Source organism: Puntigrus tetrazona, chromosome 4, assembly GCF_018831695.1.
Source record: "Puntigrus tetrazona isolate hp1 chromosome 4, ASM1883169v1, whole genome shotgun sequence".
NCBI classification, from domain to species: domain Eukaryota; kingdom Metazoa; phylum Chordata; class Actinopteri; order Cypriniformes; family Cyprinidae; genus Puntigrus; species Puntigrus tetrazona.
In genome coordinates this window covers 10,381,985-10,404,408 of record NC_056702.1, presented here as the reverse complement: position 1 = coordinate 10,404,408, position 22,424 = coordinate 10,381,985, and the positions used below count along the sequence as shown (strand labels likewise).

At 39.7% G+C, this 22,424-nt stretch overlaps 2 protein-coding genes across 2 annotated transcripts; one reads left to right on the top strand and one right to left on the bottom strand.

Moving 5' to 3' along the window:
* Positions 1-650: 650 nt before the first annotated feature.
* On the top strand, positions 651-6,318 carry fam3c (FAM3 metabolism regulating signaling molecule C). The gene is made up of 10 exons (XM_043238029.1): positions 651-760; positions 2,004-2,065; positions 2,262-2,366; positions 2,517-2,543; positions 3,013-3,136; positions 3,292-3,350; positions 3,452-3,502; positions 4,424-4,508; positions 4,607-4,733; positions 4,830-6,318. The coding sequence occupies exons 2-10, from the start codon at positions 2,050-2,052 to the stop codon at positions 4,917-4,919; spliced, it is 684 nt and encodes a 227-aa protein (XP_043093964.1). The 5' UTR covers positions 651-760; positions 2,004-2,049; the 3' UTR covers positions 4,920-6,318.
* A 261-nt stretch (positions 6,319-6,579) lies between these two features.
* Positions 6,580-21,790, bottom strand: ppp6r2a (protein phosphatase 6, regulatory subunit 2a). Its single transcript, XM_043238016.1, has 24 exons — positions 21,468-21,790; positions 18,334-18,493; positions 17,138-17,401; positions 15,744-15,930; positions 15,500-15,637; positions 15,067-15,132; positions 14,857-14,969; positions 14,604-14,717; positions 14,374-14,500; positions 13,541-13,693; positions 13,165-13,395; positions 12,718-12,782; positions 12,465-12,580; positions 12,294-12,379; positions 11,921-12,001; positions 11,729-11,826; positions 11,511-11,568; positions 11,283-11,410; positions 11,059-11,198; positions 10,843-10,978; positions 10,655-10,707; positions 10,221-10,401; positions 9,599-9,700; positions 6,580-9,512 (listed from the first exon to the last, which is right to left on the bottom strand). The coding sequence occupies exons 3-24, from the start codon at positions 17,362-17,364 to the stop codon at positions 9,464-9,466; spliced, it is 2,649 nt and encodes an 882-aa protein (XP_043093951.1). The 5' UTR covers positions 17,365-17,401; positions 18,334-18,493; positions 21,468-21,790; the 3' UTR covers positions 6,580-9,463.
* Positions 21,791-22,424: the final 634 nt, after the last annotated feature.

The window sequence follows — 22,424 nt, the reverse complement described above, 5'->3', positions numbered from 1 at the left end:
ATATATATATATATATATATATATATATATATATATATATATATATATATATATATATATATATATATATATATATATATATATATATATATATATATATATATATATATATATATATATATATATATATATATATATATATATATATATATATATATATATATATATAGTTTGTTTGTCTGATGATACAAAACCACTACAGAGTGATGTTAAATGAAAAAGAGACCAAACATGTGTCTTGTTTTAGAAAAAGTCAAACACCGCCTCACCAACACAAACTCTCACACATACACTACATACCACTACATTACACACCAACATGAACAAAGGGTCTCACGCATCTTCACCCATCTGACTCAAACTTCAAGAATGCTTAAGCAGCAAAGAGTATAGGAAACCTATTTAACCAAAAATTCACAAAAAAACACTAAAACATCGAGCAATTCCCATTGAAACATCTTAAAAATAATAATAATCTGCTCTTTTTGTGTATATCCTTCAATGTTACAAAACGAAATTACAGAATCGTGTATACCATTTCGATTCCAAAGGGCTTAAAATGTAACTATTCCAAAAGCAGTGTGACTGGTTTTTAACAAATTGTGCAAATTATTTTAATTACAAAAACAAACAAACAAACCCTGAGCAGTGTGGGCGGACGTCATGAAGGACACACGTACACACGTCTGCACGCAGGCCCCTCCCCTCTGAGGAACCCGGATGTGTCGGGATAGTCAGCGTTGTGTCGCCGTGGCACCAGGTACTTCTTTCTGTTCTCTCCTTTATTCAATATCAGTCTAAATGTATATTCGCTGGGTTGTATGGCTTCATATTATACGTCTGTTTTGAGGGTTATTCAAGTTTTGTATGTATTCGTATCTCGTGCTAACGGCTACTATCACTTTTAATGTTGTCAACTGACACCTAAACTTCACACCGACTCAAACGATGAATTCGTTTCTGGCATCTTTTTCGGACATCATTGGACGTTTTCAGGATGTATGTGTTTGTTTTGTACATTTCTGAGCTTTCGTTAAAGCTACTAATTTAATGTTTTTGTTAAAAGAGTCGTTTATACAACCTAAATTTAACCTAAATTATTATTTGTTATGGCTAGTGCTTATGCTGATATATGGAGAGCAGACAACAATTTAAGATGCTGAACACTTAGCATTAGAATTAAAAATAGTTGAAAACAGAAATTGTGCGCTTTATTCATAAATTATTTCATGCATCCATACATTTATATAAGCGATGTTAAGCGTGCTAAAATGTGTGTGTGTGTGTGTGTGTGTGTGTATATATACTCAACTGAAAGGATAATCGGGTTACTTTGAATATTTAATAAGCAAATACATCGGGGAATGTGAAATATGAGTCTGAATCAACCAAATATGGGTCAGCTGGTCAGACCGGCCATTGTTTCAATGTGTAATTAAACGCATACACACATATATAGGTATTTGTGACCTTGAAACACAAAACCAGTCAAGTATCATTGGATTGATTTTTCAATAATGATCTCAATAATCATTAGCGTATTAAATAAGGATCATTTTCCATGAAGATATTTTTGTACAATTCATGCCGTGTATGTATGTATATATATATATATATATATATATATATATATATATATATATATATATATATATATCGAAACCACATATTTATTATAGGTCAGTGATCAAAACTTAACTTTCTATTAGTATTATGCATTGCTAAGATCTTCATTTGGACGACTTCAAAGGCAATTTTCTCAATATTACATTTTTTTTGCTCCTTCAGATTCCATTTTTTTACATTTTTGCCAAATATAACAAACCATACATCAATGGAAAGCTTATTAGCTTTCAGATGATAAATCTCAATAAAAAAATGCAATATAAATTTATGACTGGTTTTGTGGTCCCAAGTTCAGATTATCTTGCAGCAGGTAACACAAGTAATGTAGTTGGGATATTCAGGTTTTTGTTATGTGATGATATTTGATCTCATGTCAGGTGTGAGGATCTCAGTGAAGTGACTGGTGCTTGTAGAGCCGTCAGGATGATGCGAGCAGGAGGTCTGTTTCTCTCTTTCACTGTGAATTCTTCTTAAGTATATATTACATGTAACCGACGGCGAATAGTCACTCTTTTGTCGTTGACAACACTTGTGGTAATGCATGCGTAATAGCAGTGCAAAAAAAACAGTTGACTGTGCAAAAGTGAACAGAATCCTATTTTTTTTTTTTTTTTTGCTTGTTTGTTTTTTTACAGGACTTTTGAAACTGGCAGTGCTGGTTTCGATCTTATTTTTAGTTGTGTTCCTGGCATTTGAGCTGTTAGAGAGCAATATGAATTTTAAATTGGGAAAAGTGCTTGGTGAGTACATGCACGCAGAAGAACATACTGAAACTGCACACGTCTTTTGTTAGTAAAGTCAGATAATACACTTCTTAGGAATGCGTTTGTTTTTTTTAGTGTTTGACATGACACTTTGCTATTTGCTAATCAACATATGATTCTCTGCAGCACGATACGCACCTGCAGAGACTGTCCGTGAGTATAATTGAGTTTTTTTTTGTTTTTTTACTACATATGAGAACTGAGGATGGTGAATGTTTACCTATCAAATCTTTAAAGGTAGCTGAACAGGTTCCTTCTGTCTCTCTTTAGATATTATTATTATATTATGTAGATATAATCATGGAATTAAAACTTGTTGCTCGTAGTTAAACTTTCCTGCAGTGACATTAATGTCACGTAGGGCTTAGATTCTTGATAGTAGAGTTCCATATTTATTACATTAAATGCGTTACGTAACAGCTGCTATTTACTTTAGATAAAGCAGGTGTGTTTGGGTGTTATCTTTTTATAACTTCAACCACTTGAGAAGTCTGTTGTATTTCACAATTCAGTGTAAAGACACTCGTCTTCTGTATGTCTAAATAATCTATAAATCAAGCAGGCAGAAGACAAGAACTTTTTTTTTTCAATATGTTTATGGATGTATCGGTGTTGTTTGCAGCTACCAGGCCTCCACGGCACAAATGCGGCCTTTCTAAATCATGTCCCGAGGACCACTTTGCTTTTAAGATCACCAGTGGAGCAGCCAGCGTCGTCGGCCCGAAAATGTGTTTTCAGGACAATGTGTAGGTTTCACACACATCTCTACTCGTGCAGTACTATTGAATAATCACTATAGAAATATTCACTTTTTTATTGGCTGGGGACTTCATGAATTCGGAGGAGACACGAGAAGGATTTGACTGCCGTTGTTTCTTTTTTTCCCCCCATATTTAATCAGATTAATGAGTGGAGTAAAGAACAACGTTGGACGGGGTATAAACATTGCTTTAATCAATGGTATACCTCCTCTTTTTTCATTAAGATCATGTAGATGGTGAACATTTACTGCGTATTGAGAGAAGCTGAACTGCATTGATCACGCACCGTACTTTTTACAGGCAAGACCGGCGAGCTCAGCAAGACGGATTCCTTTGACATGTGGTCTGGAGGTAAATCAGTTTCTAGACCTCATATCTTGTTTCCCTTTTGCAAATTTTGCATGTGTAGTATTTGCATTGTATTAAAATCCATCTTGTTAGGTACAGTCTGTTTGCCCCATTTTATATACTTTGTTGCTTCAAATATAAGTTTGTATTGCTGTTTGATCACTTTTAATTAGGATTTAATTTTTTTTTAATATGCTCTATTCAAGTCAGTTCTGAGAGGCAGCTAAACAGAAACAGACTTTTTTTGATATACATGGTGGAATTTATTCAGTAAATCTCACATTATTCAACTTTTTTTTATTATTATTTCGCAAATCAAGGGATGCTTTTCCTCAAAATTAGGCATTTCTATCACACTGAAGGAAACTCTGATTCGATGCTACAAAATATGTATAAAAATAGTTTGTGCCTGATCACTCAAACCACGTTCACACACAGTACGAAATGCATATGCATTTCACATTATTTTATCATTTGTAATTATTTTAGAATCAGTAAATTCCATAGAATTTAGAATTTGGAGAACTGATTTTTGTGACGCATTGATTTACGTGATTTTTATAGTCATTGATTACTATATATATATATATATATATATATATATATATATATATATATATATATTTTTTTTTTTTTTTAATTCACAGAGCAATTAAAAGCGTTTTTAATACAATTATTAAATTCATTCATTCTTAAATAAAATGACAGGTGTCAGGGGAATAAATTAAACTAAATTTGATATAATATTATAATATAAAAATAATAATTTAATTTAACCTGAGGCCCACTTGGAAGGGTGCTGGGGCCCCCTAATGGTTTCTGGCCCCATGTGCAAACAGGACAGGGTTAAGAACTTATAAGAACTTGAAATGACCTCCTAAAGTCCCATTCAACAGTTTAAGTTAAATGTTTTTTCACGTCTAGATGTGAACCAGCTTATCAAATTCTTGAAGGAAATCGAAGATGGAAGTATTGTCATGATGGCCACTTTTGATGATCCTGCGACAAAGTGAGTCACTTCTCTAAATATTTGGTCAGACTTTCACAGATCGGTCTAAACATTCCTATTTAATGCTCTTTTAATATATTGTGTTTATTTATGAACAGGTTAAACGACGAAGCCAGAAATCTGATAGCAGAATTGGGCAGCTCCAGCATCAGCATACTGGGATTTAGAGATAACTGGGTGTTCGTCGGAGGCAAAGGCATCAAGACAAAGAGTCCCTTTGAGCAGGTAAATTTGCTTTGTGTCATTCGTGAGAGGCCATGTTCGGTTCAGATTTTCGGGTGATATTTAAATAATCTAATAAACCGTCTCGTTTGTCTCCAGCACATCAAGAACAACGCAGAGACCAACAAGTATGAAGGCTGGCCAGAGGTTCTGGAGATGGAAGGATGCATTCCTATGAAACATGAGTAGAATCCGCCTCTCACCGTATTTCACATTATTTCCATGTGCATCCTGGAGAAGGATGAAAAGCTCGAAAGCGAACGTATGCAAAGTTGTATTGTTCAATCAGCATTGACAATGATGCAAGTGCGAGTAGAGTGTAGACTTTACTTTTTTTTTTACCTTGCGATTAGTGCTCCTGAGCATTCGCCGCTCTGTGTTTTATATTTATTTTACAGGGTTCCCGCTGCGTTTGACCAGTGCGTTTCCATTGCTTCCTATTGTTAATGATCACTAAATGGATTCCACACACCAAAAAATATGTAGCCGGGCCAATACTTTAGTTGAAAATCGCTATAAAAATGTGCATTTACCATAGAAATATCCACAAATTCACTCGTTTTTGTGAATTGTCCAGCCCTGGTGTTCAGTCTTAAAACCCCAGATCTGTTCCACAGGGTTTGTTTTAATAACTGGTCCATAAACGGCAAGATTGTTTTAGTTTTTTGAGGTTTGTGTCATAAGGAAAAGAGATATTGAATCAGATGATTTACCCTATTAATTCTTGTCTATTCTTTTTCTCCCCAAAAATAAATGGAGAGGGTTTTGTTTATCACTGCACTATGACGCTCTAAATGTTGATCATACTGGATTGAAGTTAAATGGCTGAGGGCTGCTGTAACCAAAATGTATTTATTTCTTTATGGTAATATTTATTTTTCTACTGGCAAAGGTATTTTGTCTGCTGGACTTTACTCCTGAAGGTAAATGATGAAGAATCTTGTTTTAAATCCTTGAATTTAAAAATCGGGGCCGAGTTATTGATTTGTGTTGCTTTTTGACCTTCCACTGTTTTAACTACTGTTTTCAGCTTTATGCCTTTTTATCTTTCGCTTTTTGTGAATGTCTTTATATACGGGAAGTTCAAGTCTGTTTGGTCTTTGCACATTCTGATATTAAATGCCCTTAGCGTTTACAGCAGGCAATAACTATCATACAACATAACTGCTTTCTATTCCTAATTGTGCCTTCTGCGGTGTCAATAGTTTCTGCTCTTTTTTTCTTTTTTTTTACCACGTAGTAAAACGTCCCATAATTATTACTGAAGCTAATGATATCTACTTGTTCATTTTATAATTACCTGCACGGTTTTTACTACATACTGTGAAATTGTGGATTGAAACCCATTTCTTTTTGTAAAAAAAACCAGTCGTGTGCCTTATTTACCACAACTTATCAATTTTTGTTTTTAGTGTGAAATCACTGATGTTGCATGTCATAGCCTTAACGCGTAAAGCCTTTTAAGGATTTCCTTTAGTCTAAATTAAATCAAATAAACTGTGTGATTGCTGAATCTTTTGTAATGGCTGTAAGATAATTTTTTTTGTATTTAAAAGAAAGTTTAATTAAAACGAAGTTGCGCAAATGACTGTTGCTTTCATTCCTGGGTTTTGTCTTACCTCTGTTTAGATTTAAGGCCGAGAACGCCCAAGAATAACCCTAGCATCTGTCCTGCCTCATCAAAGCATCCAAAATGGCGCGCGTGTTTATAAAGAAGTTTGCTGGTTCCTGGAAGGCATCCATTCAGCTCTGATTAGCCTAATGGAGAGACCAGAGAAGCTTTCAAAGGTGCACGGCCGCACAAGAAAGGGATGGCAAACTCCACTGCCATCTCAACCGAGGAAAATCATTTCTCTCAATAACAGATTTATTCCATTCTGAAAATATCAAAATATATAGGTACTGATGTAGGCAACAATATAATGTACAGACCCAGTCTATACAAATGTCAATGCGCTGAGAACTACCTTTTTTTTATGCCATCGATGAATACCTTATATTCTGACAAACTGTCTCAAATGTACTAATTCTCTAAAACGAATGACTAGCGGGAATTGAAGTGCTCTGAAACGCGGTAATTCGTTTATCCTGCAGCGTGCGTCCATCCCCTCAAACCCAGCATCGTTATTACGGCATGGAGATATATAACCGCTATGTACAAGTGCACGAAATACATCCATGAAATCCGATCAGGGTCGCCGTGGGGAGCTCGTACAGCTGCACAGAAATGTTCCGGTTTCGATGCTGCTAACTAAGAGAAAACAATTTCGACGCATTTCAGCTTCTGCTCAGAAACGACGCTAAAGCTGACGGTTAACGTTAGCCGTGGTCCAACTCGTGGAGGTTTAATTTGTTCGTTACTTGTTTGCCCAAACAGCCCGCTCACTTTACATCAAGATGTATTCAAGTTATATTTACCTCAATTTTGTGTTTTAGCGTTTAAGTGGCATCGTCGACACAAGATGGCGCCGTTTACGCTCAATCTTACTAGAGTGACCGTTAGTTACCCGGATGAGCGTATTCATGCATAGCGACTGGCCAATCAGAAGCAAGAATTCCACAGGGGCGCATTTTCTTTCCCGCGTGAACTTCATTATAATTCACGCCACATCTAAAGCTATACTTTAGTAACAGAGAGTCAAAAGATTTATTCCGGAACCATGTCAACCTTCCCTGTAAACGGACGACTTGCTTGTGCAATCCGAGGAGGGAGTCGAAATTATTTTCGGTTGTAACAGAATCGAACCCGGAACAGTCATTAGAATTAAAATGTTTGGCAGCTTTTAAAAATAACACAACCGTCATCTGTTAAATATCTGAGACTTCTCCTGGGAAAAATAAATGAATACAAGCTTCGAACTCCCAACTCTGTAAATGTACAGAAACAGCCCGGACACAGGGACAGAATTGAACAGAGCAATATTTTGGTTGCCGAAGATCACATAAATTAGAATCTCTACAATATGCAAAATAATATTGGTTAAAAGTTAAAAATAAGATTTTTTTTTAACAGTTAAAAGAAAAAAAAAAAAGGCAAATACATACTTTTGGCTTTGGAAACAAACCTATTTGAACATGTCATAGATATAAGAAGCAGAGTCAATGGAGCATTTACACTCCAGAGGCAAAGATCATGTAGAGCGAGAAAAAAAAAGAAAAAGAAATACACGGTGTTCCAATGCATGATGGGAAACCAGGTCTCCTTACTAACACCTCAATAAGTGCAAAATAAATAACGCATTATCCCAATCCTGTAATCCAACAGATTTGGTACCATAGTACGCTTGCAGAGATATGATACGTGAAATGTAATGGCCAAAAAAAATCCTGGGAAAAAAAAAATAATAATCACATGATGTTCAGGATGAAATATTAAAAAGAGGTGGATCTTGGTATTTCCGACGAGAGCTACCGGAAGGTTCTGAGACAAGTCTGAAAAGATTTTCAGAGTTCTGGACAAAAAAAACGATGCAAAACACTGTCCTGTGGAGTATTTCATATGTGAGGGTATACTGTCACATTGGAGCAAATGTTCTTGACCTCTGGGGGCATTGGCGCTGGACAAGGATACAAATAAATTTGTGGGGGGTGGATCGTTCGAGACCAGCTGTTATTTAAAAACAGACAAAAAAGCCTGTTTGCTTTGAGGCAAACCCTTCCGTCCTGTAACAGGGATTCTGAAGGATTTGCAACTTAAGGCAAAGGTTATTACGATTACTTTAAGCTTTTCGCTTTAAACACACAATTTAAAATTTTGGAAAGCTTAAGCATAAAATGAAGAAAATTAGATAGAAACTGTTTAGTTGATCTGGGGGGGAGGGGGGAATCAGACAAAAGTAATTCAATACAATCAGAAGGTCTTGACTAACTAGCTAGAATGTTGTCGAAAAAGAAAAAAACAGCTGCTTCTATATGCTTGATAAATAACGCATGCAATGAAGAAGTCCAAAAAATTCAAAGAGGCACCCCACCATTAATGTATAGTTTCCGAATGAGTCCAATTTAAATTAAATGACTAAACATTACTGCACAGGTGCCGACGTGGACACAGCGGCGTACGTTTCTGCCCCAAAGCACTTCAGAACATTCAAATACATGATTTAATGAGATTAGGCCATAATAATAATAATAATGTTTTAAAAAAAATCTTTAAAGTGAACTTGGCAGGGCGGTGACCTGTGCAGAAATGTGTCAAGCATTACAGAACATTTCAGTTGTGCTTCAACATACAGTAAATTGTTGCAGAGGCTGTCGTCAGGCAACGAGGCTTTCGATTTTGCATGAGGGTGTTCAAGACGTTATGCCATGAAGGATGAGCCTGTGCTTTCCAATTAGGACCTTTACATCCCTGTTTTCTACCATCCAAGGCTGGAAGCGAAAAAAATTACCGAAAAAAATTAACGAATCCAGAAAAATTCAGGGAGGGACACAAACCGAGGGGGAAAAAAAAGAAGTCCTGACAGATCCTGTAATCACACGGTCACTGCTACATTTAAAACTGTGCATATCTCATACAAAGTTGAAAGGGTTAAAAGACTAACACCTCTGAGCACTGTACTGGTTACTGGTTTGTGTTACATGCCCCTGGCTTCCTCCTCCAATTATGGGCTGATTGGCAGTATCCAGGACCAATAACATGGCAGCATTCTTTATTTAAACACCAAAGTGGTATTGAGGTTTGGGGGTTCAGAATGGAAGAGGCGGAGAGTGGGTCGGACTCCTATCCAGAGCCTTCAGACCGGTCCATTAGGCGTGATCTCAGCTGAAGCAGGTGCCTCGACTCTGTAGAGGCATTAAGAGAAAGTAAGAGAGGGTGCTTTTTTTATTTTATTTCTTAGAACATCTGATCAACGCATATTCACATTGACCTTGTCTCTGTCACAGTGGTAGCATCTGATTCTTCTGTAGTCGCTGAAGACTCGCTATTGTCTGTGATGCTGAGCTTCTCCAGAGCTTCAATAGGCACCTCACTGCAGAGAATCAAAATTACTTTGACAACTATGACACTGAAACTGAAAACTTGACTGAATCAACTGGACAATTGGAGTATGAGGCATTGTCCAGGTACAAAGAGTCAACAAAAAAATAAAACAACCACTGTCAATATTATTTTAAAAACAAGCAGCTTTAAACCCGGCCAATTTAAACCCGGCGAAGTCTTTCACACATGAAATTTCCAATTGCGTGAATTCCTATTGAAATGACTGGATTTTGTCTGTGTAAAATTCATAAACCATGTAAATGTGACCTTAAGTACCTGACTGATTTAGGGAAGTGTCCAAATGGGAGTCCCTATTTAGTCTGGTTTGTCATATTTCTCTTCCTTTAAGTGGTTTGTTCAGAGAGCATAAGCTAAACAATCATCCCACTACAGGTTTTCTGTCATAATTTAAAAATAAGGATATTATTCCCTTGGTGTCATCATGAGAATCCCATTTTCCTGGAACTACATTAAAACACTAATTCCCTTTCTTCGCAAAATGTTCCTACCTTGAGGGTGCCGTTGTCTGGTTGGCAGGTGTTTTAGGGGAACCCTCGGTCTTATTTTCTCCAGGGTCCTCTTCACTGTCTGAGCCTCCAGACGAGCTGCTGTCTGAGGCCACCAGAGGGGCTTTTTGCCCAGGACTTCCTTCCCACGCTCCCGTAGCTGAACCACTGCCAGTTGCTGCGGCTGCAAAAAAATAATAATTAAGAGTCTAAATGACAAAAAATGCATCCCTTTACTTAGTTTTGTGAATGTATTTATGAATAGGAAGTTTTGTGTTCTACATGTTTTCACAGAAATCTGTCTTCCCACGATATTACCGCTTTAAACATGTCATCAGGCAAAATTAAGACAGAAAACTGTGTTGGTGGTTGACTACTTCCCACACTGTGTATTAACAGAGTTAATATTCAGACAGACTCAAACAAAGCATACTCACAGTTCTTTTCGTGGCCTTGTTGAGGTTGTCCCTCAGCCTGGCTGGACTCTGTGCTGTAACGTGAAAGTCAATGGATCAGCACTGATAAAGGTACTCCATAATTCAAACACAGCCCGACCGATATTACACCACTTTAACAAACATTCCAAAACACTGTCATAATACTGCAGCATTATGCATCGCTTTACCTGCTGAAAGGCTGGAACTCAGTGAATGAGGCCCAGCTTGTGTCCTGCGGACCCTCACCTCCCTGCTGAGGGGAGCCACCCCAGGAGCTAGAGGAGCTCACCTCCGTCTCGCCAAAACTCGCCGTCCAGCCTGGATCTGTACGTGAGCACAAAGAACGTTCAATAAAGAAATCCATTTGAAAGATTCAGAGTTGTGAGTGATGTTATAGCACTCGCTTTGAGTCTGAGCTGCTGCAGACTGCTGAGGACTGGCCTCTTCCTCAACATCCTCTTCCTCAGAGGCCGACCCTCGGCCTCCACCCCCATTCCTCACTGCACTCTTGGGTGAACTATCTGAAGAAAGAGACACCCCGAACCTGGGAGGAATAAACACAGAACGTGAATTCAATAAACAAAACAGAAGAGTCTATTTCCTCGAGCATATCATCCATGTGCTGTACCTCGATCTGGATTTGATTTGTGTTGCATAGTTTATTTCTTTTTCATCCCAAATATCCTCCTCTTCTTCACAGTCATCGAACTGCTGGATTCTTTCTTTACAACACGCCTCAAAAGCTGCAGCATTGGCCTAAAGGAGAACAAGAACTCGAATAAAGCACCAAAACGCTTACAGCAGGGCCAAGTGACCATTTGAATAATGGACAGTGTTTTCAGGGGCTGACACTTACACTATGATCATCTGCATCTATATTGAAGTTAATTTCAGCAATTCGATCAAACGCAGCACTGCAAGATATAAGAAGGGTCTCTTAAAACTCATACTGACAATTTTTATTTTTAATATCAGCACCGTATGTCAGTGCACATCTCTGCAGCATTCTGTTATATGAAAATATTTAGCACTGGATCCGAGAAGCATTTAAACATAACAGTCTTCAGCACTTACTTGATATTTTCATCGTGTTCACTGAACTCCTCATCATTAAAACCAAACTGATCCACAAAGTTGGCGGTCATCTGCTGAATCTGATAATCAGAGAATGCCTAAAAAAGCGAAACAAAAGGTTAAAATGTTATCCAATTATCTGTAAGGAGCTTAAAGCAGACTCATGCTGGTTACTTATTTCTTGCTTGTTACCTGTTGGATGGACAGATCATTTGGGAAAGGGCTCTCCATGTCATCATCTTCACTAGATGAGTGTAAGTTATGGGTGCTCACCTGGAACATGGGATGAGAGCCAATCAGAAACTTGCAAACTATGTAACATGATCTGAATGAAAATAAAGGTGACAAATCAAGTTCATAATGACCAATGACAATGAGGGAGTGATGTTCTTTTTATAATGAAAATAAGTGAGCATCTCTAAAATATTTACTGTTATAATCTATTGCAGTGGAACATCTTGAAAGGAAAAAACAACATACGATCACTACACTTACTATTGAAATATCTAATCCTATATTATTCATCTGTCGGGTGCAATGAAACGTGTGTAAATGACTTCCTTACCAAATCCACTGTGTTTCTCCTGTTGGTCTCTCTCAAAGTCTCACCCACAAAACTCTCCCAGCGGCCTCTGCAGTCCTCAGGCAGCTCTGTGGATATACAAGCGATTATAACATCAAACATCACCAGTTCATAAACTCTGTGACTCTTTTGACATATTCCTGCACAACAAACCTTTAATTAGGTCATTAATTTGAGAATGCGCCAGCCCTTTCTCCAGGTTTTGAACCACAGTGTTTGCAATTCTTGTCAGGTGACCCATGTTTCCCCTTCGCCTTCCTCCTTCAACCCTGGAGATTAAGGTAGATAAACTACAATCAGCCAACAGCAGAAACAAACAGACAGACAACAAACATACTGACGACACGATGCATATCAAAATGAGCTTCAATGGACAAACACACATGATCATAAATCAGTGACTTACTGAATTTTGTCGTTTTCCTCCCAAGCATCCAGAATCCTTTGCACCAGCCGGCAATGCTGGAATAGCTACGGAAAGCAAACAGCCAGACATTGAAAAGATACTTGGGGTTAGTGATTTGTTCAAATCCCTGAACCAATACATTATTGTTCAAAGGTTTGGGGTCAGTAACATTTTTTGCATGGAAATAACTTATTAGTTATTTTTTTAGTGTATAAATGTCTTTACTATCACTTTTGATCGATGTGTCCTTGCTTAAATAGTAAAACAATCAAACTTTTGTACAGTAATATAAGCCTGTGTGTTAAGTAGTGAAAAGGATGCTTGCATTCATGAGAACCACTAACTGTCACCCACAACCCTGTTTCCAATAAGGCAATATGAAAATAGGCACCAAAAGGAAGTGGTCATGATCGAAAACAGATATGTACTAAAGCAGGCGAGACGTACATTGGCAACGAGAGCATCTTGAATGGGTGTGTTTGCTGGGTCTGAGGTGCTGTTCTGGCCAGATGTTCCCTCTTCCACTGGGCTGCCTGTGCCTGCAGCTGGTCTCTCCTCGTGGTTCTGCAGACCTGGGTTCTGGAGGTCCGTGTGGACAGAGTGGTTCAGGATGGATGCCACACACAGCTCCACTTGCAAGTGCAAGAAATTATTCCAGGTGTACTTAAAGAATAAATCCTGCAACCAGAGAGAAGTGGAGAGAGAGGAAGTGAGGAGGAGAGAAAAAAAAAAAAAAAAAAATCAGAAAAACAAGATCGCCCACCCACAGCCAGCTCATAGTGTTGAGGTTGCGATATTCGATGTGTGTGCGTAAGCGATTTACCAACAGCAGGTCCATGGTGTTGAGTCTGCAGATCTCTTGGCAGATGCTGAGGTCGCAAGTCTGCAGCAGAGAAGCCACCAGTCTGGCCACATGAAGGCGGGCGCTCCCCAGGGGCTGCTCCAGAACGCCCACTGTAGTGAGTATTGCACTTCTCTGTTCCATAGCAAGTGACGGGAGATTGACACATTGTTAGAGGGCTGTCACTCTCAGCATCGCACATTGAATGTTGAGACAGAAGCTCTGTTCCAGAACTTATGACGCTTTTCCACTGCGTGCTTATATCATGGCTCAACACCGTTCAATACAGCACAACACGGCTCGATTATATTCAGTTTGCGTTTCCACTGCAGTTTAGTACCACTTTAGAGTGGGTGGCATTATTCATGTGTCATTATAGTTGCACCGCCTCTACTGCCGTGAATCCTGGAAAGCGCTTTCATTCTGCGTACCCCCATCAAACTTTCACTCGATCTGCTCCTCGGTTATCAACGAGAGGAATGTCTGTACTTCCCAACAGGCTACAAAACATTTTTGGTTGAAGGAGGTGTGCCCGTTCAAAACGCAGGTGGTGACGATTTCTTTCGACCAATCAGTGTAACCCCCCCCCAAAAGTAAACGATTTTAAACTGTACCTTAAAGCCGTACCGTAAAGCGGCATTAGTGTGCTGTCAACAACTACTTTACTTTTACTTTTTACACAGCAAGGCAGCTTAGGTTCGGAAACAGAGCAACAAACTTTAACTTAACACACACACAAACGTGTCTCAAAGGCCCTGAGATGACATTTAAACCCAGATGGAGTTGCTTATGAGTTTGTGCATGCATGCTGGTACCGTAGGAGGGTTCAGTAGGAGCTGCTGGAAGTCCTTTAGATGAGGCTCAATAGCACGTAAAATACTGCTGTTGACAGTGTAAGACCTTTCACATCCCTGAGAATACAGGTCCATCAGACCCTCCAGCCTAACAACAACAGACACAGAGATAACAGAAGGTCAGTGAACGATTTGAAAAAAAAAAAAAGGAAGAACAGCAAGCATCCAAGCATGGCTGTTTATGAACTCACCCTGACCTCCGTGACTCCAGTAATGTAAGAAGCACTTGCGTTCCATTGACGACAGACGCTTCAGTCCTTTCCCCTTCAAACATGTTCTTCAAAAGCTCCGCCACATTCTCTTGTCTACAAAGTCATAAACGAACGGATGAGACACAAAAACAGCATTTTGTACAACAGCAGTAGTCGTTACAGAGTGTGTCAATTCTTACACATGGCACATGTTACATGACCGTGATCTTAACTAATTAGATTAGGCACTTACGACTCCAGGACAGCCAGTAAAGGGTCTGGTTCGGTGACCTCTGACAGCTGATTACCCTGGTCTCGACTAAGTCGAATGATGTCACACAGAGTCTGGGATGCATTAGATTGTCTCTGCAGAACAACAAGAATGTCCTTTTTTTAAACTTCCATAACTGAAATCATGTGGGCTTGGGTTGAAAAGTGCAGCAGAGTGAGGGATATTTTGTACCTCTTCATCTCTCCCTGTATGCATGAGCTCTGTGAGTCTCTGGATGAGTCTCTCTTCATTCAGCCACTGCAAATACATTCATTCACAGACTCAGAATCAGCTCCATAATGATGAGTTAGGGCTTGGAGGATATTGGTTAGGTTAAATGCAGGTCAATGTCTCATTTACGTAACTAAATCACTTATTAATGTTCTTTAAAGGCGTAATTTCTACAAATGGTTTAGACTCCTAGAGGTAATCATTGTAAAATGCATTTGAACAAGATTTACCATCATATAACCCCCTAAAATCACTTGTAGAGCCAACAACACAAGGAATCATTGACACAGTGCATGTTACTGCATTAAGATATAACTGAATATAACAACACAGTTTATAAGTGTTCCTTTAAAGCTCTTATTTCTCAGTTATGTACAAATATTAGCGTGCTTACATTGAGGACCTCCATCCTCAAGGGGGCAGGCTCTACACAGCTGATGAGGCGCAGCAAAAGGTCCATCATGGCCGAGGCATCAATGTGATTCAGCACCAGACTGATAAAGTTGTGTTTTTTCCTTAGGAAAGAGATTACCTGCATGTGCAATGACAGATAACTTACTAACCAAACAAATACCCACATTTTTTCTCTGTGCCATGGGCCATTCATATTCCGAGTTGTGTGGATCAGGTGAGAGTACCTGGTCTGTTTTACGTGCAATCAAGTTGCCGATGGTTTTGCTGAAGAAGGACGCCAGCAGGGGATTAAGAGGCGGCTCTTGCTCCAGAAAGTGGTAGAGCTTTTCCAAAAGGGATTCATCTCCACCCAGCTTATCATTGATAAGAGCCACATCGGAGGTCAGAAGCTCACAGGCAATGTTTGGAAACCTAGACAAACAAAACAAAATGTCTATATTAGTTACAAGTAACATGTGAAAACACAATCAAAGAGCAAATGTAACAGACGAAAAAAGTCCATGGTGACCTGACCAAACTAAGCCATTTTTGAGGATCCAATGAAGGCATTTCAAAACTCTTAACAGAAAGTTGCTCTGCAGCACTACTTATCTTCAGCTACTCAGATAACACTAAAGTAAATACTGGACAACTCAGTAGTACAGTGTTGCCTGAGCCACAAGAGAGGGTAAGAAACTGTGCAGCAATGCATTATATCATATTGTAGGATTCTGCATTCATGCAAAAAATCTGGATCGGTGCTGCTGAGAACATATTTCACTCAATGTAATAACATTTCACAATACTTGGAGAGAAAAGACATTTTGAGTGAATCCGCTTGCTCATTTCAAGACAAATGATTCTGCCTCCTACACGCAGAGAACCAAATGATTAGTTTTAAATGAATTCTAATGTCTTTCTCTCGCTCTAACCATATGGTCCCAACAGAGAGCGCTAAAAACTGATAGATTTCCACCCTTCAGAACATGAGTTTTTTTGTTAAACAGCACAACCCTCACAAACAAAGCCACTCTGATTCCAAACATAAAAGTAGCAGAACACAAGAGTATACACATCACCTTTCAACTCACTAATTTCTTTTTTCCTGTTCCTCTTCCTTCATTTGTCAATGTAACTCTATTTCAATGTAACTCCACTTCCCTGCACGTCTACATCTTCACTGTCAGTTTTATAGCCCTCCAGTAACCAGGAGCTCCAGACATGCGGGGCTACCAGTGAACACCACATATGTCCTACCATCATAATTTAGCAATTCTCAGTACCAGTTGGAATACTTTTTACTGCCAGCCATATTTACATCTAGGCTACAAGTTAATTACTGTGAATGAACATTTAAAGTGCAATCACATTAACAAAGTAAAAGCAGTCCATTGTTTATTGTCAATAGTGTAGTAATGTATAAAGCCCATCTCTCAAATCTGCACTGGGAACTTTCTCCCTTTCATGCAAAACTCTAAATTGCGCAGATTCCTATTTTGTTCCTGAAATTTTGCCGGGTAACACTAAATGTAGCTACAGACACCCTGTCCCAAACTCAAGCAATTGGCTTAGACAATATTGAAGTGTCTGGTTGGTCAAAACTAGCAAAATAAGGTGCAAAGCCATGCGCCTGTCTTACTTGAAGCGTGTTTTCTCCTCCAGGTCAGCAGGGGGCTCCTCCGTAATAAGGGTGACCAGCTCCTGCATGCAGTGATCCTTGGAGAGAAAGAGCAGGAGCTTGCGGTTCTGTGCTTTGCACTCCTGCAGGACATCCTCTTCTTCCATCAACTCTCTCAGAGTGACTCCCTCTCGATCCAGCAGCTGGTCGATATGGGAGGTGTTGTTCAGGTCAAACTTCCAGAACATGATGGCGGCGGTGGCTGCTGCAGCAGGAAGCCCAAGCCTGAAGGAAAGACTTGAAAGTGAGGAGAAATATCGATTGCAGAGACAGTGATCCTAGACGGAGACTGCATTGATCGAATTGTCTAACCTTTTTAACTCAAATGTCCCCTGTTCTATCTACAAAAATATTTAATTACGCTTTTCTGCATAATTATGACAAAGCTGCCTGTGTTTAAACTTTTTTTATTAACGGAAAGAAGAACTACACGCAATTTTGTGCTGTAATTTTTAAGAACGCTGTTAATGAAACAACAGTTACAGTTATTTAAAATTTGATTATTTTAGTAATAAATTATTCATTGAAATACTTTTTAATGATGCTGAATGCCCCTTGGAAGTTTATTGATGGCACCTAGTGGCCCCCAGGCACCTAGTTGAGGACCAATGATATGGATTATTCCAAATCAGTCACTTATGAAGTCCCATAATGGGTAGGGAGTTGCCTTAAAAAAGCAGCTGTGTATGGTTTAGCAGCCTAATAGGTTTTGGAACAAAGCTATAGAATGAGTGGGAGGGGGAGGAAGAATAAAGATGGAAAGCAGAACTAACAGATGAAAGAGAATCTGGAGAACAGACGAACAAGGAAGGGGACAGATATAATTGATGGACCTTTAAAGCATCCAACTAACACATCCCACTCAAAACAAAACAAGAGGCAACTGCAACAAAGAGCAACTTTCCTTCTTTCAGCACTGATTGAAATCACCTGGGCTGTGAAGATTTTCTAACAACTCTGGTCATGAACAAAGCAGACCTTTCCCACAAGATGACTGATACCCACGCATCACACCCCGGGCGACACATTTCACACAGCCTGATAGGCTTTACTTGCTCAAAGAGATGTGATCGGTTAGTAAGCCTATATAAAAGCTCTCTTCAGGAATTCGAGCTCCGGAACATTAATAGCATTTGTTAAAAAAAATGTATTTTTACCAGCTGATGAAACGTGTGAATCCTTAGTTACACCTCCTCCACAGGCAGACAGGCATTTGAGTGGCAGAATGCAGACAGCACAGAATGACCTAGCATTAATCTGCATGAGGTCCACTTCCCACCAGGCCTTCCTCGAATACACGCCTCAGACGGACGGACACTGGGGAACAGAAACGAGAAAATGCAAACCCTTTCAAAAAAAAGCGATGCAGGCAGAGGATGAACGACACTTTAAACCAATGCCACAAATAATGAAAAGTGGGTATATACACATCAAGAACGTATAAAAACACATTATATCACATAGTCTAGGAAACTTAGACTCACAACAGACTGTGCAAGGCTAAAATCAGAACTACGGAAGGTCTTGTGAACTGAAAATGCAGTGTACAAACGTCATTTCCTTATCAACAGTGAACAAATTCACAAACACTCTCTTCCTCAAATTTCCCACTACACTGACTCTCTAGCAGACGTCCAAACGGTTATTTTAAATATTTGCTTAAAATGGCACTACAATGGTTTGTACACCAAATATAATTCTTGGAAGGAAGCGCACCCAAAAATTGAGATATCCTGAAAATGTACTTACCTTCAGACCATCCGTGAGTTTGTTTCTTTATCAAAACAGGTTTAGAGAAATTTTGCATTACATTACTCGCTCACTAGTGCACCCTCCGCAGTGAACGGGTGCCGTCAGAACGAGAGTTCAAAGAGCTGATAAAATCATCACAATAATCTACACGACTCTAGTCCATCAGCTAACGTCTCGTTAAAGTCCATATTAAATGTGTTTTGAGTTTGTCACACCACAGAAAAGCGTGTTATTTACCACCCAGACGAACTTGAACGCTAAAAAAAACCGCAAAGCGGATAAAATAAGGTATTAAAATCGAGAGAGGGGCGCGTCAAAGCTGCCATCTCTATTAACGGTCTTCCTCAAGCAGCTTGATTTAAATAAGACGACCAAGCTCAGTTGTTTTGTAAATTATAGCAACCACGTAACGTGATGAAGGCATAGCTTGATAGCAAACTGTGGAGTGTAGTAACGTAATGACAGTGACTCACGATTGAACGGACGGACCACTGATGTTCGTGAGCTCTGGTTATTATTTGCGTGTTGGACTTGAAGCGGCACTGCGCAGCACGATCGGCGTTCGACATCAAAGTACCACAAGAGCAATTCAAAGCATGTGCGTTTGCTCTTTATGGCTCTCGCTGCACCGATGTCACACAGCGATCAGTCTGTGCAGTCAGTGTCGCTTCAAGTCCAACGCAGCTCTTATAGTTTCACTAGAGGGCCAGTGCTGGGTGGCTCCATTGCGTCACAGAGCTCCGATTTAGACACTGCCAATTAATCCTGATCACGAAAATGCTGAAAAACTGTTCAATGGTATAACTATACTATAAAATATTGTTTAAACAGAAGTGACAGTTCAAACGCCTCAAGACGAACGAGGAATGGGCTCTTTAAAGCATCACCTCCCACTCAAAATAAAACACGAGACAACTGGAACCTGAAAAGCAAGTCCAAATTAACGGTAAATTTGTTTCTTACAAAACACACAACTTTTTACTTTACAGGACATTAATCGATCGACTGGACAGGATTAGTGCGTGGTTTATGAACAATAAAGGATCCACTGTTGAACAATTGATGTAATAAACTCTTTTACATCTCGGATGGCCTCAGGGCGAGAACATTTTCAGCAAATAAAATTTTTTTGTGGGTGAACTTTTCCTTTAAGTACAGTCACATTTACTGTTTCAGTGAATTTTTGCGGGTGAAATCGAGCAACAATTCCAGAAGGATAAACAATTGTGCGCAGATTTACTGTCTACAGATACTGGACCAGCAAAAAGTCACCGATATTTTGACCTTCAGACCAAATTCTAGGAAGTTAAATTCTAGTGCCACTAGGCGCGCTTTCCTCCTAAATTAAATGCGCACCTAACTCCGCATCTCATGCGCATATGGCACACTCAAAACAGCAGCTGGTAACAGCTTCCTTGAGCACTACATACTCATCTGATGACAAACGACACAGAGAACACACACCGGAAACAATATCTATCATTGATCTGCAGCTGTGCAAGCTGAAGCACTTCTTCCATTTTAAAAAACAAGACAAGGGGACTCGTTTCCTTCTTTTCTGTGGACATGACTGCGCGCACGTGCAGAGCTTACCACCGCAACAACAAGCAGAGAACTCCCCAGTGAACTCTACACAGGAAAGCAAACGTCTCTGCTCTACAATTCATCGAAAATAGCAACAGGCAGCAGCATTTGCACACAATGTAAGCTGCCACACACAGCAGACGCGAGCAGGGATGTTGCATGAGATCTCTGACAGCAGCTGAGGTCAAATAAGCTGGCATTGATTGCACAACTGTCCAGAAGCTGCCTACTTAGGAAGTTGATCCAGCAACTTGTCCTGACCCCTGGACCCCCAGAGGGGGTGTTCCTGCGTTACAAAACTACAAATGAGTTTGCATTCGTCATACTGAACGATCGTGCTTTACAAACCGATAGTTAAATAACTGGAGAGGATTAACTGACTAATGAAGTACTCACGGGGCTGCTAATGACAACATGATTTCAATTAAATGCTGACAACATATGTCAATTACACACGAGCGCATTTTTCAAACCTTTTAAAACCAGGACGGGTACGTAAATTAAATTCACACGAAGCACGGTGCTTTTAAACGCACAATAACAGTTTCAGCAGAAAATCTCGGCGGTTGAATGTTTACAACTGGGCCCCGCTAGCAACCGTTAGCGTAAGCGGCTAACATTAGCGACAAAACTGGTTTCCGTATTTTCAAAACAACCCCAAACTCAACCGAAACAACTCGCATAAACACTCGCGCACGGCTCAAAATGGGTTGCAAGAGACGCGCGGCGCCGTTTAACGCCGAAGATCGGGGCGTTTTCGGTTTGTCTGCTAGCTCGTCTGGCTAACTTGCTGAATCCCTCTCGTGCAGAAGTTTCTTCCGATCCGAAGAGGATACAAACGGCGCATTTTCCAAGCGAAACATTTCGAAACAAGCACGGTTTGGCGTGGGGCAGGGAGGCTGGGCCCTCGGCAGCGGTCCCCGTGCATGTAAACAGGCTGTGCGTGTGCGCTTACCCCCGCTGCGAGCGTCTTCAGACGGGCTGCTGCTGCTGCTGCCGCTGCCCCGCGCGCGCTCCGTGAAACCCCGCAGCTGCCACGAGACCGTTTTCCTCTCAACTATCTGCCCAGAGCGCGAGCCATGGTCCTCGCTGAAGTCGCTTTTCCGCTCCCTCTTGTGCGCAAACGGGCTTTTGGGGGGAAATTACTCCGCTCCCGCTGACTGCGCAGAGCTGTCTCGGCCGCTCACGCGCGAGGCGAGGGAAAAGGGGGGGATCGGAAAATAAAAACCGTTCATATGTTTGTGTCCAAAATGGCGAAACTCTGTCATAGGCGCGCGCGTGCGCGGGCTGTCAGATTACCGTGCCTGCTCGTCGGGCGCGCGCATTCCCCGCGTTCGTTTCGCTCGCCTTTGACAAACAATAAATAATACAATATAATAAATAATACAATAAATAAAACAACAATAATAATAATGAGGAGGGAAACACAGTCTATTTAAAATAACCTTAGTAGAAATAACGTAAACATCTAAAGAGTAAAGCAAAAAATAGCAAGAACTGAGAACACGGGCTTTGTACCATAATAATACTAATTAATTTAAAGGTTTAAAGGTTTATCCTTTTGCTGCATTTTTGGTTCCCACGGCTCTGTATTCAATGAAAATGTTTTACATTACACAACCTTCACTTTAATGAGCAATAATTATTATTATTTTAAATGTTTTTTTTTACAATCTTAAAGCCTAATGTAGAAAATAAAAGTCCAAAACATCTAAGCACCTACTACATTTACACGTTTCATATTCTTTAATGTGCTTTTTCATCCTCATTATTTCCGCACCCACTGCCTTTTTTTCACTCCTCTTTTAGGTCCAATAATATTTTAACTCTACACATTATCTCTAATAAATCTGAATGAAATTTCTTCCCCCGTACTTTGCGACGGCAATTAAATCAAGCAATAACCTTTTTT

Bases quoted from the DNA above. Each gene is read 5' to 3' on its own strand.
- fam3c (XM_043238029.1), top strand. The intron at 3,503-4,423 runs GTAAATCAGTTT...TTTCACGTCTAG, and splicing joins CTTTGACATGTGGTCTGGAG to ATGTGAACCAGCTTATCAAA. The intron at 4,509-4,606 runs GTGAGTCACTTC...ATTTATGAACAG, and splicing joins TTTGATGATCCTGCGACAAA to GTTAAACGACGAAGCCAGAA.
- ppp6r2a (XM_043238016.1), bottom strand. From the start codon at position 17,364: ATGTTCTGGAAGTTTGACCTGAACAACACCTCCCATATCGACCAGCTG. The intron at 14,501-14,603 runs GTGAGTTCATAA...TGTTGTTGTTAG, and splicing joins CTGGAGTCACGGAGGTCAGG to GCTGGAGGGTCTGATGGACC. The intron at 12,783-13,164 runs GTACGTCTCGCC...TGCTTTCCGTAG, and splicing joins AAGATGCTCTCGTTGCCAAT to CTATTCCAGCATTGCCGGCT.